General features: G+C 50.6%; 1 protein-coding gene across 2 annotated transcripts in view; it reads left to right on the top strand.

The window, feature by feature from the left end:
- The first annotated feature begins 9544 nt into the window (after positions 1 to 9544).
- The window catches only part of KIF17 (kinesin family member 17), a 42447-nt gene continuing 30826 nt past the window's right edge, over positions 9545 to 21165 (top strand). The window contains exons 1-11 of one of the 2 annotated variants that reach the window (XM_073656091.1): positions 9545 to 9691; positions 9851 to 9952; positions 12816 to 13005; positions 13091 to 13543; positions 13720 to 13811; positions 15542 to 15692; positions 16020 to 16081; positions 16297 to 16415; positions 18588 to 18819; positions 18962 to 19220; positions 19541 to 19605. In XM_073656091.1, coding sequence (XP_073512192.1) covers positions 9614 to 9691; positions 9851 to 9952; positions 12816 to 13005; positions 13091 to 13543; positions 13720 to 13811; positions 15542 to 15692; positions 16020 to 16081; positions 16297 to 16415; positions 18588 to 18819; positions 18962 to 19220; positions 19541 to 19605 — 1803 coding nt within the window. In that variant the 5' untranslated portion in view covers positions 9545 to 9613. The remainder of the gene's footprint in view (positions 9692 to 9850; positions 9953 to 12815; positions 13006 to 13090; positions 13544 to 13719; positions 13812 to 15541; positions 15693 to 16019; positions 16082 to 16296; positions 16416 to 18587; positions 18820 to 18961; positions 19221 to 19540; positions 19606 to 21165) is intronic. The other variant, XM_073656092.1, reaches the window with a different exon arrangement.

The raw sequence follows: 21165 nt of genomic DNA, 5'->3' as shown, positions 1-21165 counted from the left end.
AGTGTATAATGGTACGGAAAGTATGGGGGTATAGAGGAGCACAGTGTATAATGTACAGAGTATAGAGGGAGCACAGTGTATAATGTACAGAGTATAGAGGGAGCACAGTGTATAATGTACAGAGTATAGAGGGAGCACAGTGTATAATGTACAGAGTATAGAGGGAGCACAGTGTATAATGTACAGAGTATAGAGGGAGCACAGTGTATAATGTACAGAGTATAGAGGGAGCACAGTGTATAATGTACAGAGTATAGAGGGAGCACAGTGTATAATGTACAGAGTATAGAGGGAGCACAGTGTATAATGTACAGAGTATAGAGGGAGCACAGTGTATAATGTACAGAGTATAGAGGGAGCACAGTGTATAATGTACAGAGTATAGAGGGAGCACAGTGTATAATGTACAGAGTATAGAGGGAGCACAGTGTATAATGTACAGAGTATAGAGGGAGCACAGTGTATAATGTACAGAGTATAGAGGGAGCACAGTGTATAATGTACAGAGTATAGAGGGAGCACAGTGTATAATGTACAGAGTATAGAGGGAGCACAGTGTATAATGTACAGAGTATAGAGGGAGCACAGTGTATAATGTACAGAGTATAGAGGGAGCACAGTGTATAATGTACAGAGTATAGAGGGAGGCACAGTGTATAATGTACAGAGTATAGAGGGGGCACAGTGTATAATGTACAGAGTATAGAGGAGGCACAGTGTATAATGTACAGAGTATAGAGGAGCACAGTGTATAATGTACAGAGTATAGAGGGGAGCACAGTGTATAATGTACAGAGTATAGAGGGAGCACAGTGTATAATGTACAGAGTATAGAGGGAGCACAGTGTATAATGTACAGAGTATAGAGGGGGCACAGTGTATAATGTACAGAGTATAGAGGGGGCACAGTGTATAATGTACAGAGTATAGAGGGAGCACAGTGTATAATGTACAGAGTATAGAGGGGGCACAGTGTATAATGTACAGAGTATAGAGGAGGCACAGTGTATAATGTACAGAGTATAGAGGGGGCACAGTGTATAATGTACAGAGTATAGAGGGAGCACAGTGTATAATGTACAGAGTATAGAGGGAGCACAGTGTATAATGTACAGAGTATAGAGGAGCACAGTGTATAATGTACAGAGTATAGAGGGAGCACAGTGTATAATGTACAGAGTATAGAGGGGCACAGTGTATAATGTACAGAGTATAGAGGGAGGCACAGTGTATAATGTACAGAGTATAGAGGGGAGCACAGTGTATAATGTACAGAGTATAGAGGGAGCACAGTGTATAATGTACAGAGTATAGAGGGAGCACAGTGTATAATGTACAGAGTATAGAGGAGGCACAGTGTATAATGTACAGAGTATAGAGGGAGCACAGTGTATAATGTACAGAGTATAGAGGGAGCACAGTGTATAATGTACAGAGTATAGAGGGAGCACAGTGTATAATGTACAGAGTATAGAGGGAGCACAGTGTATAATGTACAGAGTATAGAGGGAGCACAGTGTATAATGTACAGAGTATAGAGGGAGCACAGTGTATAATGTACAGAGTATAGAGGGGAGCACAGTGTATAATGTACAGAGTATAGAGGGGCACAGTGTATAATGTACAGAGTATAGAGGGAGCACAGTGTATAATGTACAGAGTATAGAGGGGAGCACAGTGTATAATGTACAGAGTATAGAGGGGGCACAGTGTATAATGTACAGAGTATAGAGGGAGCACAGTGTATAATGTACAGAGTATAGAGGGAGCACAGTGTATAATGTACAGAGTATAGAGGGAGCACAGTGTATAATGTACAGAGTATAGAGGGAGCACAGTGTATAATGTACAGAGTATAGAGGGGGCACAGTGTATAATGTACAGAGTATAGAGGGGGCACAGTGTATAATGTACAGAGTATAGAGGGAGCACAGTGTATAATGTACAGAGTATAGAGGGAGCACAGTGTATAATGTACAGAGTATAGAGGGAGCACAGTGTATAATGTACAGAGTATAGAGGGGAGCACAGTGTATAATGTACAGAGTATAGAGGGAGGCACAGTGTATAATGTACAGAGTATAGAGGGGAGCACAGTGTATAATGTACAGAGTATAGAGGGGGCACAGTGTATAATGTACAGAGTATAGAGGGAGCACAGTGTATAATGTACAGAGTATAGAGGGGCACAGTGTATAATGTACAGAGTATAGAGGGGGCACAGTGTATAATGTACAGAGTATAGAGGAGGCACAGTGTATAATGTACAGAGTATAGAGGGGCACAGTGTATAATGTACAGAGTATAGAGGGAGCACAGTGTATAATGTACAGAGTATAGAGGGGGCACAGTGTATAATGTACAGAGTATAGAGGGAGCACAGTGTATAATGTACAGAGTATAGAGGGAGCACAGTGTATAATGTACAGAGTATAGAGGGAGCACAGTGTATAATGTACAGAGTATAGAGGGAGCACAGTGTATAATGTACAGAGTATAGAGGGAGCACAGTGTATAATGTACAGAGTATAGAGGAGGCACAGTGTATAATGTACAGAGTATAGAGGGAGCACAGTGTATAATGTACAGAGTATAGAGGGAGCACAGTGTATAATGTACAGAGTATAGAGGGAGCACAGTGTATAATGTACAGAGTATAGAGGGAGCACAGTGTATAATGTACAGAGTATAGAGGGAGCACAGTGTATAATGTACAGAGTATAGAGGGGGCACAGTGTATAATGTACAGAGTATAGAGGGAGCACAGTGTATAATGTACAGAGTATAGAGGGGGCACAGTGTATAATGTACAGAGTATAGAGGAGGCACAGTGTATAATGTACAGAGTATAGAGGGGGCACAGTGTATAATGTACAGAGTATAGAGGAGGCACAGTGTATATGTACAGAGTATAGAGGAGGCACAGTGTATAATGTACAGAGTATAGAGGGAGCACAGTGTATAATGTACAGAGTATAGAGGAGGCACAGTGTATAATGTACAGAGTATAGAGGAGGCACAGTGTATAATGTACAGAGTATAGAGGAGGCACAGTGTATAATGTACAGAGTATAGAGGGGCACAGTGTATAATGTACAGAGTATAGAGGAGGCACAGTGTATAATGTACAGAGTATAGAGGGAGCACAGTGTATAATGTACAGAGTATAGAGGAGGCACAGTGTATAATGTACAGAGTATAGAGGGGGCACAGTGTATAATGTACAGAGTATAGAGGAGGCACAGTGTATAATGTACAGAGTATAGAGGGGGCACAGTGTATAATGTACAGAGTATAGAGGAGGCACAGTGTATAATGTACAGAGTATAGAGGGAGCACAGTGTATAATGTACAGAGTATAGAGGGGGCACAGTGTATAATGTACAGAGTATAGAGGGGAGGGGCACAGTGTATAATGTACAGAGTATAGAGGGGGCACAGTGTATAATGTACAGAGTATAGAGGGAGCACAGTGTATAATGTACAGAGTATAGAGGGGGCACAGTGTATAATGTACAGAGTATAGAGGGAGCACAGTGTATAATGTACAGAGTATAGAGGGGGCACAGTGTATAATGTACAGAGTATAGAGGGAGCACAGTGTATAATGTACAGAGTATAGAGGGGGCACAGTGTATAATGTACAGAGTATAGAGGGGGCACAGTGTATAATGTACAGAGTATAGAGGGGGCACAGTGTATAATGTACAGAGTATAGAGGAGCACAGTGTATAATGTACAGAGTATAGAGGAGGCACAGTGTATAATGTACAGAGTATAGAGGGGGCACAGTGTATAATGTACAGAGTATAGAGGGAGGCACAGTGTATAATGTACAGAGTATAGAGGGGGCACAGTGTATAATGTACAGAGTATAGAGGAGGCACAGTGTATAATGTACAGAGTATAGAGGGAGCACAGTGTATAATGTACAGAGTATAGAGGGAGCACAGTGTATAATGTACAGAGTATAGAGGGAGCACAGTGTATAATGTACAGAGTATAGAGGGAGCACAGTGTATAATGTACAGAGTATAGAGGGGGCACAGTGTATAATGTACAGAGTATAGAGGGGGCACAGTGTATAATGTACAGAGTATAGAGGGAGCACAGTGTATAATGTACAGAGTATAGAGGGGGCACAGTGTATAATGTACAGAGTATAGAGGGGGCACAGTGTATAATGTACAGAGTATAGAGGGGCACAGTGTATAATGTACAGAGTATAGAGGGAGCACAGTGTATAATGTACAGAGTATAGAGGGAGCACAGTGTATAATGTACAGAGTATAGAGGGAGCACAGTGTATAATGTACAGAGTATAGAGGGGGCACAGTGTATAATGTACAGAGTATAGAGGGGGCACAGTGTATAATGTACAGAGTATAGAGGGAGCACAGTGTATAATGTACAGAGTATAGAGGGAGCACAGTGTATAATGTACAGAGTATAGAGGGGGCACAGTGTATAATGTACAGAGTATAGAGGGGGCACAGTGTATAATGTACAGAGTATAGAGGGAGCACAGTGTATAATGTACAGAGTATAGAGGGAGCACAGTGTATAATGTACAGAGTATAGAGGGGGCACAGTGTATAATGTACAGAGTATAGAGGGGGCACAGTGTATAATGTACAGAGTATAGAGGGGGGCACAGTGTATAATGTACAGAGTATAGAGGGGGCACAGTGTATAATGTACAGAGTATAGAGGGAGCACAGTGTATAATGTACAGAGTATAGAGGAGGCACAGTGTATAATGTACAGAGTATAGAGGAGGCACAGTGTATAATGTACAGAGTATAGAGGGAGCACAGTGTATAATGTACAGAGTATAGAGGGGGCACAGTGTATAATGTACAGAGTATAGAGGGAGCACAGTGTATAATGTACAGAGTATAGAGGAGGCACAGTGTATAATGTACAGAGTATAGAGGGGGCACAGTGTATAATGTACAGAGTATAGAGGGAGCACAGTGTATAATGTACAGAGTATAGAGGGGGCACAGTGTATAATGTACAGAGTATAGAGGGGGCACAGTGTATAATGTACAGAGTATAGAGGGAGCACAGTGTATAATGTACAGAGTATAGAGGGAGCACAGTGTATAATGTACAGAGTATAGAGGGGGCACAGTGTATAATGTACAGAGTATAGAGGGGGCACAGTGTATAATGTACAGAGTATAGAGGGAGCACAGTGTATAATGTACAGAGTATAGAGGGGGCACAGTGTATAATGTACAGAGTATAGAGGGGGCACAGTGTATAATGTACAGAGTATAGAGGGGGCACAGTGTATAATGTACAGAGTATAGAGGGGGCACAGTGTATAATGTACAGAGTATAGAGGGAGCACAGTGTATAATGTACAGAGTATAGAGGAGGCACAGTGTATAATGTACAGAGTATAGAGGGAGCACAGTGTATAATGTACAGAGTATAGAGGGAGCACAGTGTATAATGTACAGAGTATAGAGGAGGCACAGTGTATAATGTACAGAGTATAGAGGAGGCACAGTGTATAATGTACAGAGTATAGAGGGGGCACAGTGTATAATGTACAGAGTATAGAGGGAGCACAGTGTATAATGTACAGAGTATAGAGGAGGCACAGTGTATAATGTACAGAGTATAGAGGGGGCACAGTGTATAATGTACAGAGTATAGAGGAGGCACAGTGTATAATGTACAGAGTATAGAGGGGGCACAGTGTATAATGTACAGAGTATAGAGGGGGCACAGTGTATAATGTACAGAGTATAGAGGGAGCACAGTGTATAATGTACAGAGTATAGAGGGAGCACAGTGTATAATGTACAGAGTATAGAGGGGAGCACAGTGTATAATGTACAGAGTATAGAGGGGGCACAGTGTATAATGTACAGAGTATAGAGGGAGCACAGTGTATAATGTACAGAGTATAGAGGGAGCACAGTGTATAATGTACAGAGTATAGAGGGGGCACAGTGTATAATGTACAGAGTATAGAGGGAGCACAGTGTATAATGTACAGAGTATAGAGGGGGCACAGTGTATAATGTACAGAGTATAGAGGAGCACAGTGTATAATGTACAGAGTATAGAGGGGGCACAGTGTATAATGTACAGAGTATAGAGGGAGCACAGTGTATAATGTACAGAGTATAGAGGGGGCACAGTGTATAATGTACAGAGTATAGAGGGAGGCACAGTGTATAATGTACAGAGTATAGAGGAGGCACAGTGTATAATGTACAGAGTATAGAGGAGGCACAGTGTATAATGTACAGAGTATAGAGGGAGCACAGTGTATAATGTACAGAGTATGAGGGAGCACAGTGTATAATGTACAGAGTATAGAGGGGGCACAGTGTATAATGTACAGAGTATGAGGAGGCACAGTGTATAATGTACAGAGTATAGAGGAGGCACAGTGTATAATGTACAGAGTATAGAGGGAGCACAGTGTATAATGTACAGAGTATAGAGGGGAGCACAGTGTATAATGTACAGAGTATAGAGGGGAGCACAGTGTATAATGTACAGAGTATAGAGGCAGGAGCACAGTGTATAATGTACAGAGTATGAGGGAGCACAGTGTATAATGTACAGAGTATAGAGGGAGCACAGTGTATAATGTACAGAGTATAGAGGGAGCACAGTGTATAATGTACAGAGTATAGAGGGAGCACAGTGTATAATGTACAGAGTATAGAGGGAGCACAGTGTATAATGTACAGAGTATAGAGGGGCACAGTGTATAATGTACAGAGTATAGAGGAGGCACAGTGTATAATGTACAGAGTATAGAGGAGCACAGTGTATAATGTACAGAGTATAGAGGGCACAGTGTATAATGTACAGAGTATAGAGGGCAGTATATATGTACAGAGTATAGAGGGGGCACAGTGTAGTAATGTACAGAGTATAGAGGGAGCACGGTGTATAATGTACACAGAGTATAGAAGGGAGCACAGTGTATAATGTACAGAGTATAGAGGGAGGCACAGTGTATAATGTACAGAGTATAGAGGAGGGCACAGTGTATAATGTACAGAGTATAGAGGGGAGCACAGTGTATAATGTACAGAGTATAGAGGGAGCACAGTGTATAATGTACAGAGTATAGAGGAGCACAGTGTATAATGTACAGAGTATGGAGCAAGTGTATAATGTACAGAGTATAGAGGGGGCACAGTGTATAATGTACAGAGTATAGAGGAGGCACAGTGTATAATGTACAGAGTATAGAGGGAGCACAGTGTATAATGTACAGAGTATAGAGGAGGCACAGTGTATAAGTACAGAGTATAGAGGGGGCACAGTGTATAATGTACAGAGTATAGAGGAGGCACAGTGTATAATGTACAGAGTATAGAGGGGGCACAGTGTATAATGTACAGAGTATAGAGGGGGCACAGTGTATAATGTACAGAGTATAGAGGGAGCACAGTGTATAATGTACAGAGTATAGAGGAGGCACAGTGTATAATGTACAGAGTATAGAGGGGGCACAGTGTATAATGTACAGAGTATAGAGGGAGCACAGTGTATAATGTACAGAGTATAGAGGGAGCACAGTGTATAATGTACAGAGTATAGGGGGGTCAGCGTGTATAATGTACGGTATATAGGGGGTCAGCGTGTATAATGTACGGTGTATAGGGGGTCAGCGTGTATAATGTACGGTATATAGGGGTCAGCGTGTATAATGTACTGTATATAGGGGTCAGCGTGTATAATGTACGGTGTATAGGGGTCAGCGTGTATAATGTACGGTATATAGGGGTCAGCGTGTATAATGTACTGTATATAGGGGTCAGCGTGTATAATGTACGGTGTATAGGGGGTCAGCGTGTATAATGTACGGTATATAGGGGTCAGCGTGTATAATGTATTGTATATAGGGGTCAGCGTGTATAATGTACGGTATATAGGGGTCAGCGTGTATAATGTACGGTGTATAGGGGGTCAGCGTGTATAATGTACGGTATATAGGGGTCAGCGTGTATAATGTACGGTGTATAGGGGGTCAGCGTGTATAATGTACAGTGTATAGGGGGTCAGCGTGTATAATGTACTGTATATAGGGGGTCAGCGTGTATAATGTACTGTATATAGGGGGTCAGCGTGTATAATGTACAGTGTATAGGGGGTCAGCGTGTATAATGTACTGTATATAGGGGGTCAGCGTGTATAATGTACAGTGTATAGGGGGTCAGCGTGTATAATGTACTGTATATAGGGGGTCAGCGTGTATAATGTACGGTGTATAGGGGGTCAGCGTGTATAATGTACTGTATATAGGGGTCAGCGTATATAATGTACGGTATATAGGGGTCAGCGTGTATAATGTACGGTATATAGGGGTCAGCGTGTATAATGTACTGTATATAGGGGTCAGCGTGTATAATGTACGGTGTATAGGGGTCAGCGTGTATAATGTATGGTATATAGGGGTCAGCGTGTATAATGTACGGTATATAGGGGTCAGCGTGTATAATTTACGGTATATAGGGGTCAGCGTGTATAATGTATGGTGTATAGGGGTCAGCTTGTATAATGTACTGTATATAGGGGGTCAGCGTGTATAATGTACAGTGTATAGGGGGTCAGCGTGTATAATGTACTGTATATAGGGGGTCAGCGTGTATAATGTACGGTGTATAGGGGGTCAGCGTGTATAATGTACTGTATATAGGGGGTCAGCGTGTGTAATGTACAGTGTATAGGGGTCAGCGTGTATAATGTACAGTATATAGGGGCTCAGCGTGTATAATGTACAGTGTATAGGGGGTCAGCGTGTATAATGTACTGTATATAGGGGGTCAGCGTGTATAATGTACGGTGTATAGGGGGTCTGCGTGTATAATGTACTGTATATAGGGGTCAGCGTATATAATGTACGGTATATAGGGGTCAGCGTGTATAATGTACGGTATATAGGGGTCAGCGTTTATAATGTACTGTATATAGGGGTCAGCGTGTATAATGTACGGTGTATAGGGGGTCAGCGTGTATAATGTACTGTATATAGGGGTCAGCGTATATAATGTACGGTATATAGGGGTCAGTGTGTATAATGTACGGTATATAGGGGGTCAGTGTGTATAATGTATGGTGTATAGGGGGTCAGCGTGTATAATGTACTGTATATAGGGGGTCAGCGTGTATAATGTACTGTATATAGGGGGTCAGCGTGTATAATGTACGGTATATAGGGGTCAGCGTTTATAATGTACTGTATATAGGGGTCAGCGTGTATAATGTACGGTGTATAGGGGGTCAGCGTGTATAATGTACTGTATATAGGGGTCAGCGTATATAATGTACGGTGTATAGGGGGTCAGCGTGTATAATGTACGGTATATAGGGGTCAGTATGTATAATGTACGGTATATAGGGGTCAGTGTGTATAATGTATGGTGTATAGGGGGTCAGCGTGTATAATGTACTGTATATAGGGGGTCAGCGTGTATAATGTACTGTATATAGGGGGTCAGCGTGTATAATGTACGGTATATAGCGGTCAGTAACTTCCCATTCTGCGGCCTCGTTGCAGGGAGTGACGGAGGGGTATAATGGCACCATCTTCGCCTATGGTCAGACTGGCAGCGGAAAGTCGTTCAGCATGCAGGGGGTCTCGGATCCCCCGGCTCAGCGAGGCATCATTCCTCGGGCCTTCGAGCACGTCTTTGAGAGTATTCAGGTGAGGCCTCGGATCCTGTAGATCTGTCTGCAGCCGCCCAGATCACAGCTGGGATCGCAGGATAATCTACCATCCCTCACAGAAGAAAACTGATGATGATGAGGAGGATGGGCCTCCAGCCCCAGTGTGAATAAAGCCCATATCTGCTTCTGTCCGCAGTGCGCAGAGAACACCAAGTTCTTGGTCCGAGCATCTTATCTGGAGATCTACAATGAGGAGATCCGGGATCTGTTGGGAGAGGACACCAAGCAGAAACTGGAGGTATGTGATAGCAACAAAGCGGGGGCCGGGCAAAAATGCAACCACTCCAGCCACAATGGCTGGTGCAGTCTGTGCGGAGCCCCCCAGTCACCTACTGACTGACAGCTTACACATCGCTCCAGTGACTATGGAGCCCACCCATGGAGGCACGGCAGGCAGGGAGGCCCCGCGCCCCGGCAGGCAGGGAGGCCCCGCGCCCCGGCAGGCAGGCAGGGAGGCCTCGCGCCCCGGGAGCCAATTATCCAGGGAGGCCCCGCGCCCCGGAAGGCAGGCAGGGAGGCCCCGCGCCCCGGCAGGCAGGCAGGGAGGCCCCGCGCCCCGGCAGGCAGGCAGGGAGGCCCCGCGCCCCGGCAGGCAGGCAGGGAGGCCCCATGCCCCGGCAGGCAGGGAGACCCCGCGCCCCGGCAGGCAGGGAGGCCCCGCGTCCCGGCAGGCAGGCAGGGAGGCCCCGCGCCCCGGCAGGCAGGCAGGGAGGCCCCGCGCCCCGGCAGGCAGGCAGGGAGGCCCCGCGCCCCGGCAGGCAGGGAGGCCCCGCGCCCCGGCAGGCAGGCAGGGAGGCCCCGCGCCCCGGCAGGGAGGCAGGGAGGCCCCGCGCCCCGGCAGGCAGGCAGGGAGGCCCCGCGCCCCGGCAGGCAGGCAGGGAGGCCCCGCGCCCCGGCAGGGAGGCCCCGCGCCCCGGCAGGCAGGCAGGGAGGCCCCGCGCCCCGGCAGGCAGGCAGGGAGGCCCCGCGCCCCAGCAGGCAGGCAGGGAGGCCCCGCGCCCCGGCAGGCAGGCAGGGAGGCCCCGCGCCCCGGCATTGACCACATACGGCATTGACCCGGGGCATACAGCACTCCCTGGATCCCCAGGATCAGTACTTGTCCTTGCAGCGTTCCTGGTGAGAATCAGACCTGCCATGGTTCGGACAGCCGCAGGTTAACCTGCTGCCCCAGATTAGGTTACCCGAGACTTTGTTGTCTTCTCCGTCTCCCTCGTTTCCACAACAACCATCGGCTCGGTCCCTGCTCTCCGGCCAGGACAAGTGTACCACCGTCCCCATAGCAGCAGATTGGAGGCCACCACCGGAAAAGAGGCAGCCAGTGCTTACAAGAATCTTGGTGTTGGGATGATCCGCCATCATGTATAGTGACACATCGTCCTCCATCTTTTAGGTCCTGGGGGCTGATCCTCTGTAGTGGACGGTCATCAGCTCTGCTCGCACCTTTGCTTGGTTTCTAGCTCCCAAACCAGAAATGGCGGCAGCCACAGGAATGAGGCCACAAGTATCACCTGGAGATCTGAGCACAGCGCCCAGGGGGTGGTCGGGCAGGCGGCTGTAGCTCAGGGGACGGCCGGTCAGGTGGCTGTAGCCCAGGGGGTGGTCGGGCAGGCGGCTGTAGCTCAGGGGACGGCCGGTCAGGCGGCTGTAGCCCAGGGGGCAGCCGGTCAGGTGGCTGTAGCCCAGAGGGGCGGCCGGTCAGGCGGCTGTAGCTCAGGGGGCAACCGGTCAGGTGGCTGCAGCCCAGGGGGCAACCGGTCAGGTGGCTGTAGCTCAGGGGACGGCCGGTCAGGTGGCTGTAGCCCAGGGGGCAACCGGTCAGGTGGCTGCAGCCCAGGGGGGCGGCCGGGCAGGCGGCTGTAGCTCAGGGGGGCGGCCGGTCAGGCGGCTGTAGCTCAGGGGACGGCCGGTCAGGCGGCTGTAGCCCAGGGGGCAGCCGGTCAGGTGGCTGTAGCCCAGAGGGGCGGCCGGTCAGGCGGCTGTAGCTCAGGGGGCGGCCGGTCAGGTGGCTGTAGCCCAGGGGGCAACCGGTCAGGTGGCTGCAGCCCAGGGGGGCGGCCGGGCAGGCGGCTGTAGCTCAGGGGGTGGCCGGGCAGGCGGCTGTAGCCCAGGGGGCGGCCGGGCAGGCGGCTGTAGCTCAGGGGGCGGCCGGGCAGGCGACTGTAGCCCAGGGGGGCGGCCGGGCAGGCGGCTGTAGCTCAGGGGGCGGCCGGTCAGGTGGCTGTAGCCCAGGGGGCGGCCGGTCAGGTGGCTGTAGCCCAGGGGGCAACCGGTCAGGTGGCTGCAGCCCAGGGGGGCGGCCGGGCAGGCGGCTGTAGCTCAGGGGGTGGCCGGGCAGGCGGCTGTAGCCCAGGGGGCGGCCGGGCAGGCGGCTGTAGCTCAGGGGGCGGCCGGGCAGGCGACTGTAGCCCAGGGGGGCGGCCGGGCAGGCGGCTGTAGCTCAGGGGGCGGCCGGTCAGGTGGCTGTAGCCCAGGGGGCGGGCGGGTAGGTGGCTGTAGCCCAGGCGGCAGCTGGGCAGGGGGCTGTAGCTCAGGGGGCGGCCGGGCAGGGGGCTGTAGCCCAGGGGGCGGCCGGGCAGGCGGCTGTAGCCCAGGCGGCGGCTGGGCAGGGGGCTGTAGCTCAGGAGGCGGCCGGTCAGGTGGCTGTAGCCCAGGGGGCGGGCGGGTAGGTGGCTGTAGCCCAGGCGGCAGCTGGGCAGGGGGCTGTAGCTCAGGGGGCGGCCGGGCAGGGGGCTGTAGCCCAGGGGGCGGCCGGGCAGGCGGCTGTAGCCCAGGCGGCGGCTGGGCAGGGGGCTGTAGCTCAGGAGGCGGCCGGGCAGGGGGCTGTAGCTCAGGGGGCGGCCGGGCAGGGGGCTGTAGCTCAGGGGGCGGCCGGGCAGGCGGCTGTAGCCCATGTTGACCGCTCCACAATCTACGGACCTGGAGGGTCCAGATGATGACGCACAGAGCCTCTCACGTGGAGGCTGCAGTCCTCACCTCCGGAGGACGTACCTCACACATCGCAGCCCTGCCGCCATTGTCCAGCATGGCTGATGGGGAGATTGGTTAGATCCTGTGATGAAGCTTCTCCTACGTGATGTGTAACATATGACGATTGTCCTCAGCTTAAGGAGCACCCGGATCGGGGGGTGTACGTGAAAGCCCTGTCCCAGCATACTGTGCACAGCGTGGGCGAGTGTGAGCAGATCATGGACACCGGCTGGAGAAATCGTTCTGTAGGGTATACACTGATGAACAAGGACTCGTCCCGGTCACACTCCATATTCACCATCACCATAGAGATCTGTACCACAGGTAAGGAGGCGACACATTACGGGATGGGGGTGACATGTTGGGGCGGTGGTGTCACTACTGACACACGACTTCTCTCTGATGGCAGATGAGAGTGGAGAAGATCATCTCCGTGCCGGGAAACTCAATCTGGTGGATCTTGCCGGCAGTGAAAGACAATCCAAAACTGGAGCCACCGGAGAGCGGCTGAAGGAAGCCACGAAGATCAACCTGTCCCTCTCCGCTTTGGGCAATGTGATCTCGGCTCTGGTGGATGGAAAGTCCAAGCACATTCCCTACAGGGACTCCAAACTCACGCGCCTGCTGCAGGACTCGCTGGGAGGAAACACCAAGACCCTGATGGTGGCGTGCCTGTCCCCCGCCGACAACAACTACGACGAGACCCTCAGCACCCTGCGCTATGCTAACCGGGCCAAGAACATCAAGAACAAGCCACGTATTAATGAAGACCCCAAGGACGCCCTGCTCAGAGAGTACCAGGAGGAGATTAAGAAGTTAAAAGCAATGCTCTCCGATCAGTCCAACGTCCAGGAGCTGCCAGGTGAGGGCTCGCACAGTATGGAGGGGGTCCTGCACGTCAGCCTCTCCTATTCACTGAGATGGAGACCACACCATGTGCATTATCGCCAGGGATAAGGGGGCGCGTGAAGCCTCCTATTTGTGTCCCCCACTTGTGGTCAGACAGGAGATAGTACTGACCGTGTCACCTTCTATCAGCAGCACCGCAGAGGCCTCCGTTGAAGCCCACACAGACCCAAGTAAATGGACACGAAGGGGACATGGAGTCCGAAAAACAGATGATCCGACAGGTAAATCCACTGAGGGCATGTTCACACAGGGAGGATTATCGGGTGGAAACTCTGCAGCGTAGGGCAGAAGAGATAAGTGCCGGAGATTTCTGAAAGGAGGAGGATTCCAGCTTCTTAAATTTGCAAAACAAGTTGATTCCAATAAAATGGATTCCATAATCTGGATGGGATTGGCATCGCATTTCGAAGGACGCAGGTTTTTTGAGTTCAAAATGCGATGCCAATCCCATCCAGATTATGGAATCCATTTTATTGGAATCAACTTGTTTTGCAAATTTAAGAAGCTGGAATCCTCCTCCTTTCAGAATTGTGCTGCGAGTGGTCCCTCGAGTTCTGCGCTTCAAGACGCCTGAGCCTGGGTGAGCTGGTGTTTCCTTCTTTTCATGTTATTGGCAGCCGAAGCTGGCGCTGCCGTCGCCGAGCGCTCCGGTGCTCCCGTCCCTGCAGGCGCCGTGCTATCCGGTGCTCCCGTCCCTGCAGGCGCCGTGCGCTCCGGTGCTCCCGTCCCTGCAGGCGCCGTGCTATCCGGTGCTCCCGTCCCTGCAGGCGCCGTGCGCTCCGGTGCTCCCGTCCCTGCAGGCGCCGTGCGCTCCGGTGCTCCCGTCCCTGCAGGCGCCGTGCGCTCCGGTGCTCCCGTCCCTGAAGGACCTGATAGAAACCTTCTGCATCCAACATTTGCCGATTTTACCGCAGTGGATTTAACCATTCACAGTAAAAATCTGCAGCATTTCTGCCACATGTGACCATGTCCTGACGCTGTGGTCACACAGCAGTCCAGAATCCAAATCTAAAAGTAATTTATTAGTTTTTATGTGGATTTTGGAGCAGATCTGCCTCAAAATCAACATCGAATAACTGGGCATGAAGCTAAACTAAAACAGGACAATCCTCCTGCAGTTTGTGTGTTGGGCAATAGAGGGGGCTATACTCCACGTTTTCACGGGGCGAGCGCTGCAGAGATGACAGTACCAGGCGTCACCGTAAATCAGGAGACAGACACAGGGAAACCACATCTAGAGACCACCAGTAAGACAGACCACGCTTTATGGCACAGTCTTTTCACACCTGGCTTTTATGTCTTTTCAGCTTTGCTTTTTTGGTTATATGGTATGCCGTTTTTGGTGGATTTTTACTATAAAATCCTTGCAGGAAAAAATGCACTAAAAAGAAAAACTGCAGCAAAACCGCGCCATTTGCCTCGATTTACATACAAGAAAGGGGGCAAAGAATTGACATGCCGCTCTGTAAAAGCCGCGACTTACACTATTGGCGCCCTCCCATTGTTAGAGTGGATATTGTGCCATAAAGCTGGAATGTCCTGTATATACAGAACTGCACGTACTACGTGCTCTGCTGACCTGACCTCACGTGCTCTGCTGACCTGACCTCACGTGCTCTGCTGACCTGACCTCACGTGCTCTGCTGACCTGACCCGATGTACTCTGCTGACCCGACGTGCCGTGCTCTGCTGACCTGACGTTCTCTGCTGACCCGACGTGCCGTGCTCTGCTGACCTGATGTGCTCTGCTGACCTGACGTTCTCTGCTGACCCGATGTGCTGTGCTCTGCTGACCTGACGTGCTCTGCTGACCTGACATGCTCTGCTGACCTGACCTGACGTGCTCTGCTGACCCGACGTGCCGTGCTCTGCTGACCCGACGTGCCGTGCTATGCTGACGTGCTGTGCTCTGCTGACCTGACGTGCTCTGCTGACCTGATGTGCTCTGCAGGAGTACGAGGAGAGGTTCGCCCGTCTGAAGGCTGAATACGAGGCGGAGCAGAAGTCTCGAGCGCGGCTGGAAGAAGACATTAACAACCTGAGGAACTCGTACAATCAGCAGCTGGCCGACATGGAGCAGGACCTGAAAAAGAGAGGAGCAGGTGACCATTACTGGATGCTCCCCCATACTACGTCCCTGCCAGATCAGGGGTCCCGCTGCTGGACCCTGAGGATGAAATGCTGCCGAAATTGGAACACGCACATCCATAGATTAGATACGTGAGGAGTTTGTATGTTCTCCCCACAGGGAGTGTAGATTGTGAGCCCCAATGGGGACAGCAATGAGGATGCCTGTACAGCGCTGCGGTGTATGATGGCGACATATAAATATACTACAACGTGGTGAAATGTAGTCGGGAAACAAACAATGGCTGATGTCGCGCTGCGTAATATTATGTACATGACAGGAGCCTGTGCTTTATCCACAGACGTCGCTATTAATGGTGGAGCCGAGGGCCCCGGGGCCACAACACACAGCTCAGAAAACCAGGTAGGTAGAGCGACAAGCCCAGGTGTGAACAGGACCATGTCTGCGGAGAACGGCGGGAACTATCACTGCTAGTGCACAGTGTATTCCGGGGCCGTCAGTGTGCGCAGACGCATTATACAGATATATATATATATACTGTTCAGTCATTTCCACCATTTTCGGGAGCCGCTGTTCCCCCAGAACTTGTGATTCTCGTTCCCCTTTCCCCTTCTTAGCTGGACGCACATCCCGGCAGCATCACAAGAGGAAACCTGGGGGTGGATCCTGCGTCCAGCACACTCGTCCCCCCACAGGAGAGCGCACGGTCCGTCAGCCCCCAGCAAGTACTTGCCAGGTACTAAGACTCTCCAGGTGACATCCGTGTACCAGCAGCCCCCCGACTGCAGGAGCTCCGGGTGGGATTCCAGCTTCTGAGGCCAAATTCACATGTTTATGATCCTCACACATACAGATGAAACCAGAAGTTTCCATCCACTATATATAAAGACACATCTGCAGGTTTTTCTCAATATCTGACATGAAATCGGAATAAACCTGTGAAGACCCGGGGTCTCCCGTGGGCGTAACGCTACTCAGACAACACAGGGGGAGGGTAAAACAGCTCCATGGTCTCTCTGATGGTTAATGGAGCAGATCCGAATCTTTCCAGTCAGGGCCGATACCCTTAGGCTTGAATCATGTAGAATACAAATCTGTGCCTCTTTGGGTAATGCCATGCAATCCATCTACTTTCCTGGAGGATGTCTCTCATTTTCCTTCCAAAGTCTGTCTCAATCTCTGTCCCAAGACTCCCCCCTGTCTCAGAAACACATCTCCTTTCTACTTCTCTGGGCTCAAGTCTGACTCTTACAAAAAACGCATGTCCCTTCTGCTTCTCTGGGCTCAGCCCCCTGAATAGCAGAACTGCTCTCACCCTCCTCCCCAAAAAGCTAAGTGTGCATATCACATGTCAGAGGTAAAGGTGCAGGGCTCACCTATCATTGTTTGAGAGAATCTATTTACATGATTGGTATCACAGGGGCTCTTGTGAATACACATCATTGTTTCAGAATCAAAGAGCGGATAACATTCAGGGTTATACAAATAGTAGTCTGTGTTAATCAACTACAGAAGAACAGAGATTAAAGAGTCAACATAAAAAATAAAGAAATGATGCGCTTACCATCAGAAAGTATGTCTGGTACAATTAAGTGTATCCTCACAAAACCTTTCCCGTTTTAGGTCAATTACCATAATGTTTAATATTTGCCAAATGCCAGAATAACACTTTGTTACCATATCTGCAGTATGCTTCGGGTCATTGTGCATTTGGAAGACCCATTTCTGCCCAAGCTTTACCTTCCTGGCTGATGTCTTGAGATTTTGCTTCAGTATTTCCACATAATCTTCTTTTCTCACGATGGTGTCTATTTTGTGAAATGCACCAGTCCCTACTGCTGCAAAACAACCCCACAACATGATGCTGCCACCCCCATGTTTCACAGTCGGGATGGTGTTCTTAGCCTTCCAAGCTTCTCCCTTTTTCCTCCAAACGTAACGATGGTCATTATGATCAAAAAGTTAAATTTTAGTTTCATCAGACCACAGGACATGTCTCCAAAAATTAAGGTCTTTGTTCCTGTGTGCATTTGCAAACATTAATCTGGCTTTTTGATGTTTCTTTTGGAGTAATGGCTTCTTCCTGGCAGAGTGGCCTTTCAGCCCATGTTGATACAGTATTCGTTTCACTGTGGATATTGACACAATCTTACCAGCTTCCGCCATCATCTTCACAAGGTCTTTTGCTTTTGTCCTTGGGTTGATATGCACATGTCAGACCAAAGCACGTTCATGTCGGGGACCCAGAACCCGTCTCCTTCCTGAGCGGTATGATGGCTGGACATTCCCATCTTGTTTGTACTTGCGTATAATTGTACAGATGAACGAGGCGCCTTCAGATATCTAGAAATTGTACCAGACTTGTGCAAGTCCACAATTCTCTTCCTGATATCTTGGCTGATTTCTTTACACTTTTCTATGATGCTACACAAAGAAGCAGTGTGTTTCAGGTGTGCATTGCAATACATCCACAGGTGTGTCTCTAATTAACTCAGATGATCAGAAGCTTCCAAACACATATCATCATATGGGCCGTCCAGAATTATTTAAAGGCACAGTACTCTTAGTGTATGGAAACTTCTGACTTTCATAAACCCGTCTGCATTTTTTTTTTTAATAAAGAATTTGGCACAAAAAAAGTCAATGAATACCACCGGGGAAAAAAGAAAAGTGACAAAAACACCCCCCAAAAAACATGCATGGCGCCGATAGACTTTCTACGAATCAGCAGAGGCGACCACATCGGTCAGCTCACCGACCATTTATTTCAGTGATCGAGGGGGTATGAGGGGGGGTGGTCGCGGCCCACCATTCAGAAACTTCCCACACCTCATTATGACATGTCAAAAGGTTTTTTGGAAACGCCAAGTACCTTTATCCTAATCGTGAAAGGGGGCTGTGATTTTAGGTTGCAGATGCTGGAGCAGCAGGTGGTCGGAGGCGAACAGGCCAAAAATAAGGACCTGAAGGAAAAACAGAAGCGCAGGAAGAAGTATGCGGACGAGCGGAAAAAGGAACTGATCGAGGCGCTGCAAAACGTAGACGAGGACAGCAGCGACCGATTGCTGCTGAACGTCTACGAGTCCATTCAGGAGGAGCTGCAGGCCAAAAGCAAACATCTGGAGAAGATCCAGAAAAAGGTAAGCGGTCCACGTATCGTGGTAGGAGAACGAGAGTGCGGTACAGCTCCCCAATGCCGCGGCTGTCGTGTCCAGGGTCTGTGTGCTAGAGCCGACGCGCGTCCCCTGCATCACCTTCTCACCCCTCGTTTCGGTACCACAGCTGAAGGTGGCAGACATCGAGATTGAAGATCTGCACTCAGAGTTTGAGCGAGACAGAGACGATTACCTGGTGACCATCAGACGTCAGGAAAGGGACCTGCTCCTCTTCCAGCAGATCCTGGACCAGATCCAGCCGCTGATCCGGAGAGACTGCAATTACTGCAACCTGGACAAGATCAGGAGGGAGGCATCGTGGGACGAGGACAGCGGCAGCTGGAAGATCCCCGAAATCACCGTCCAGAAAACCAGTCTCCCCTCAGGTAAACGCCTCCTAACTCAGGCCCCCGGTGCCTGCCGAGCCCAAGGCAGAATATGGACGTCGCCTGCTCCCTCCTGGTACAAGGCGGATGGGCAGCGGTGACAGACGGCTCACGTGGGCACGGGTAAAGGAACCGGTCTCCATCGAACCGCAGCCAGACAGTGGCTCTGAGCAAAACCTACCCACAGTCATCTGTCATACATGGCAGTCAGTACAACAGCCCCCTCTGCCTTAAGGAGTTTACAGCGTTATCAGGTCTGGTAACTGAACGAGCACCGGATGTAATGTCCCACTAATATCTTACTCCTGTTCCCTCTACAGCCCCCGGCCTGCCATCAGTCAAACCTAAGCGGACGCCATCACGTGAGAATGGAGAGCACCATGTGGTAGGTGTCTGACGAGCCGCGTGCCAAGCCCTTCATACATGTACGTCGTCATCAAGGGGGGCCGCACTGACCAGCCGCGTGCGAAGCCCTTCATACATGTAGGTCATCAGGGGGGGGCCGCACTGACGAGCCGCGTGCGAAGCCCTTCATACATGTACGTCGTCATCAAGGGGGGCCGCACTGACGAGCCGCGTGCGAAGCCCTTCATACATGTACGTCGTCATCAAGGGGGGCCGCACTAACCAGCCGCGTGCGAAGCCCTTCATACATGTACGTCGTCATCAAGGGGGGCCGCACTGACCAGCCGCGTGCGAAGCACTTCATACATGTACGTCGTCATCAAGGGGGGCCGCACTGACCAGCCGCGTGCGAAGCACTTCATACATGTACGTCGTCATCAAGGGGGGCCGCACTGACGAGCCGCGTGCGAAGCCCTTCATACATGTACGTCATCAGGGGGGGGCCGCACTGACGAGCCGCGTGCCAAACCCTTCATACATGTACGTCGTCATCAAGGGGGGCCGCACTGACCAGCCGCGTGCCAAGCCCTTCATACATGTACGTCGTCATCAAGGGGGGCCGCACTGACCAGCCGCGTGCGAAGCCCTTCATACATGTACGTCGTCATCAAGGGGGGCCGCACTGATCAGCCGCGTGCGAAGCCCTTCATACATGTACGTCGTCATCAAGGGGGGCCGCACTGACCAGCCGCGTGCGAAGCGCTTCATACATGTACGTCGTCATCAAGGGGGGCAGCACTGACCAGCTGCGTGCGAAGCCCTTCATACATGTACGTCATCAGGGGGGGGCCGCACTGACGAGCCGCGTGCCAAGCCCTTCATACATGTACGTCGTCATCAAGGGGGGCCGCACTGACCAGCCGCGTGCCAAGCCCTTCATACATGTACGTCGTCATCAAGGGGGGCCGCACTGACGAGCCGCGTGCGAAGCGCTTCATACATGTACGTCGTCATCAAGGGGGGCCGCACTGACCAGCCGCGTGCGAAGCGCTTCATACATGTACGTCGTCATCAAGGGGGGCCGCACTGATCAGCCGCGTGCGAAGCCCTTCATACATGTACGTCGTCATCAGGGGGGGCCGCACTGACGAGCCGCGTGCGAAGCCCTTCATACATGTACGTCATCAGGGGGGGGCCGCACTGACGAGCCGCGTGCGAAGCCCTTCATACATGTACGTCGTCATCAAGGGGGGCCGCACTGACCAGCCGCGTGCGAAGCGCTTCATACATGTACGTCGTCATCAGGGGGGGGCCGCACTGACGAGCCGCGTGCCAAGCCCTTCATACATGTACGTCGTCATCAAGGGGGGCCGCACTGACGAGCCGCGTGCGAAGCCCTTCATACATGTACGTCGTCATCAAGGGGGGCCGCACTGACGAGCCGCGTGCGAAGCGCTTCATACATGTACGTCGTCATCAGGGGGGGGCCGCACTGACCAGCCACGTGCGAAGCCCTTCATACATGTACGTCGTCATCAGGGGGGGCCGCACTGACCAGCCGCGTGCGAAGCCCTTCATACATGTACGTCGTCATCAGGGG

The sequence above is a fragment of the Phyllobates terribilis genome, unplaced genomic scaffold, assembly GCF_046119375.1.
Source record: "Phyllobates terribilis strain yellow unplaced genomic scaffold, ASM4611937v1 Scaffold_12__6_contigs__length_324123572, whole genome shotgun sequence".
Taxonomy (NCBI): domain Eukaryota; kingdom Metazoa; phylum Chordata; class Amphibia; order Anura; family Dendrobatidae; genus Phyllobates; species Phyllobates terribilis.
This window is presented reverse-complemented; position numbering and strand designations above follow the sequence as displayed.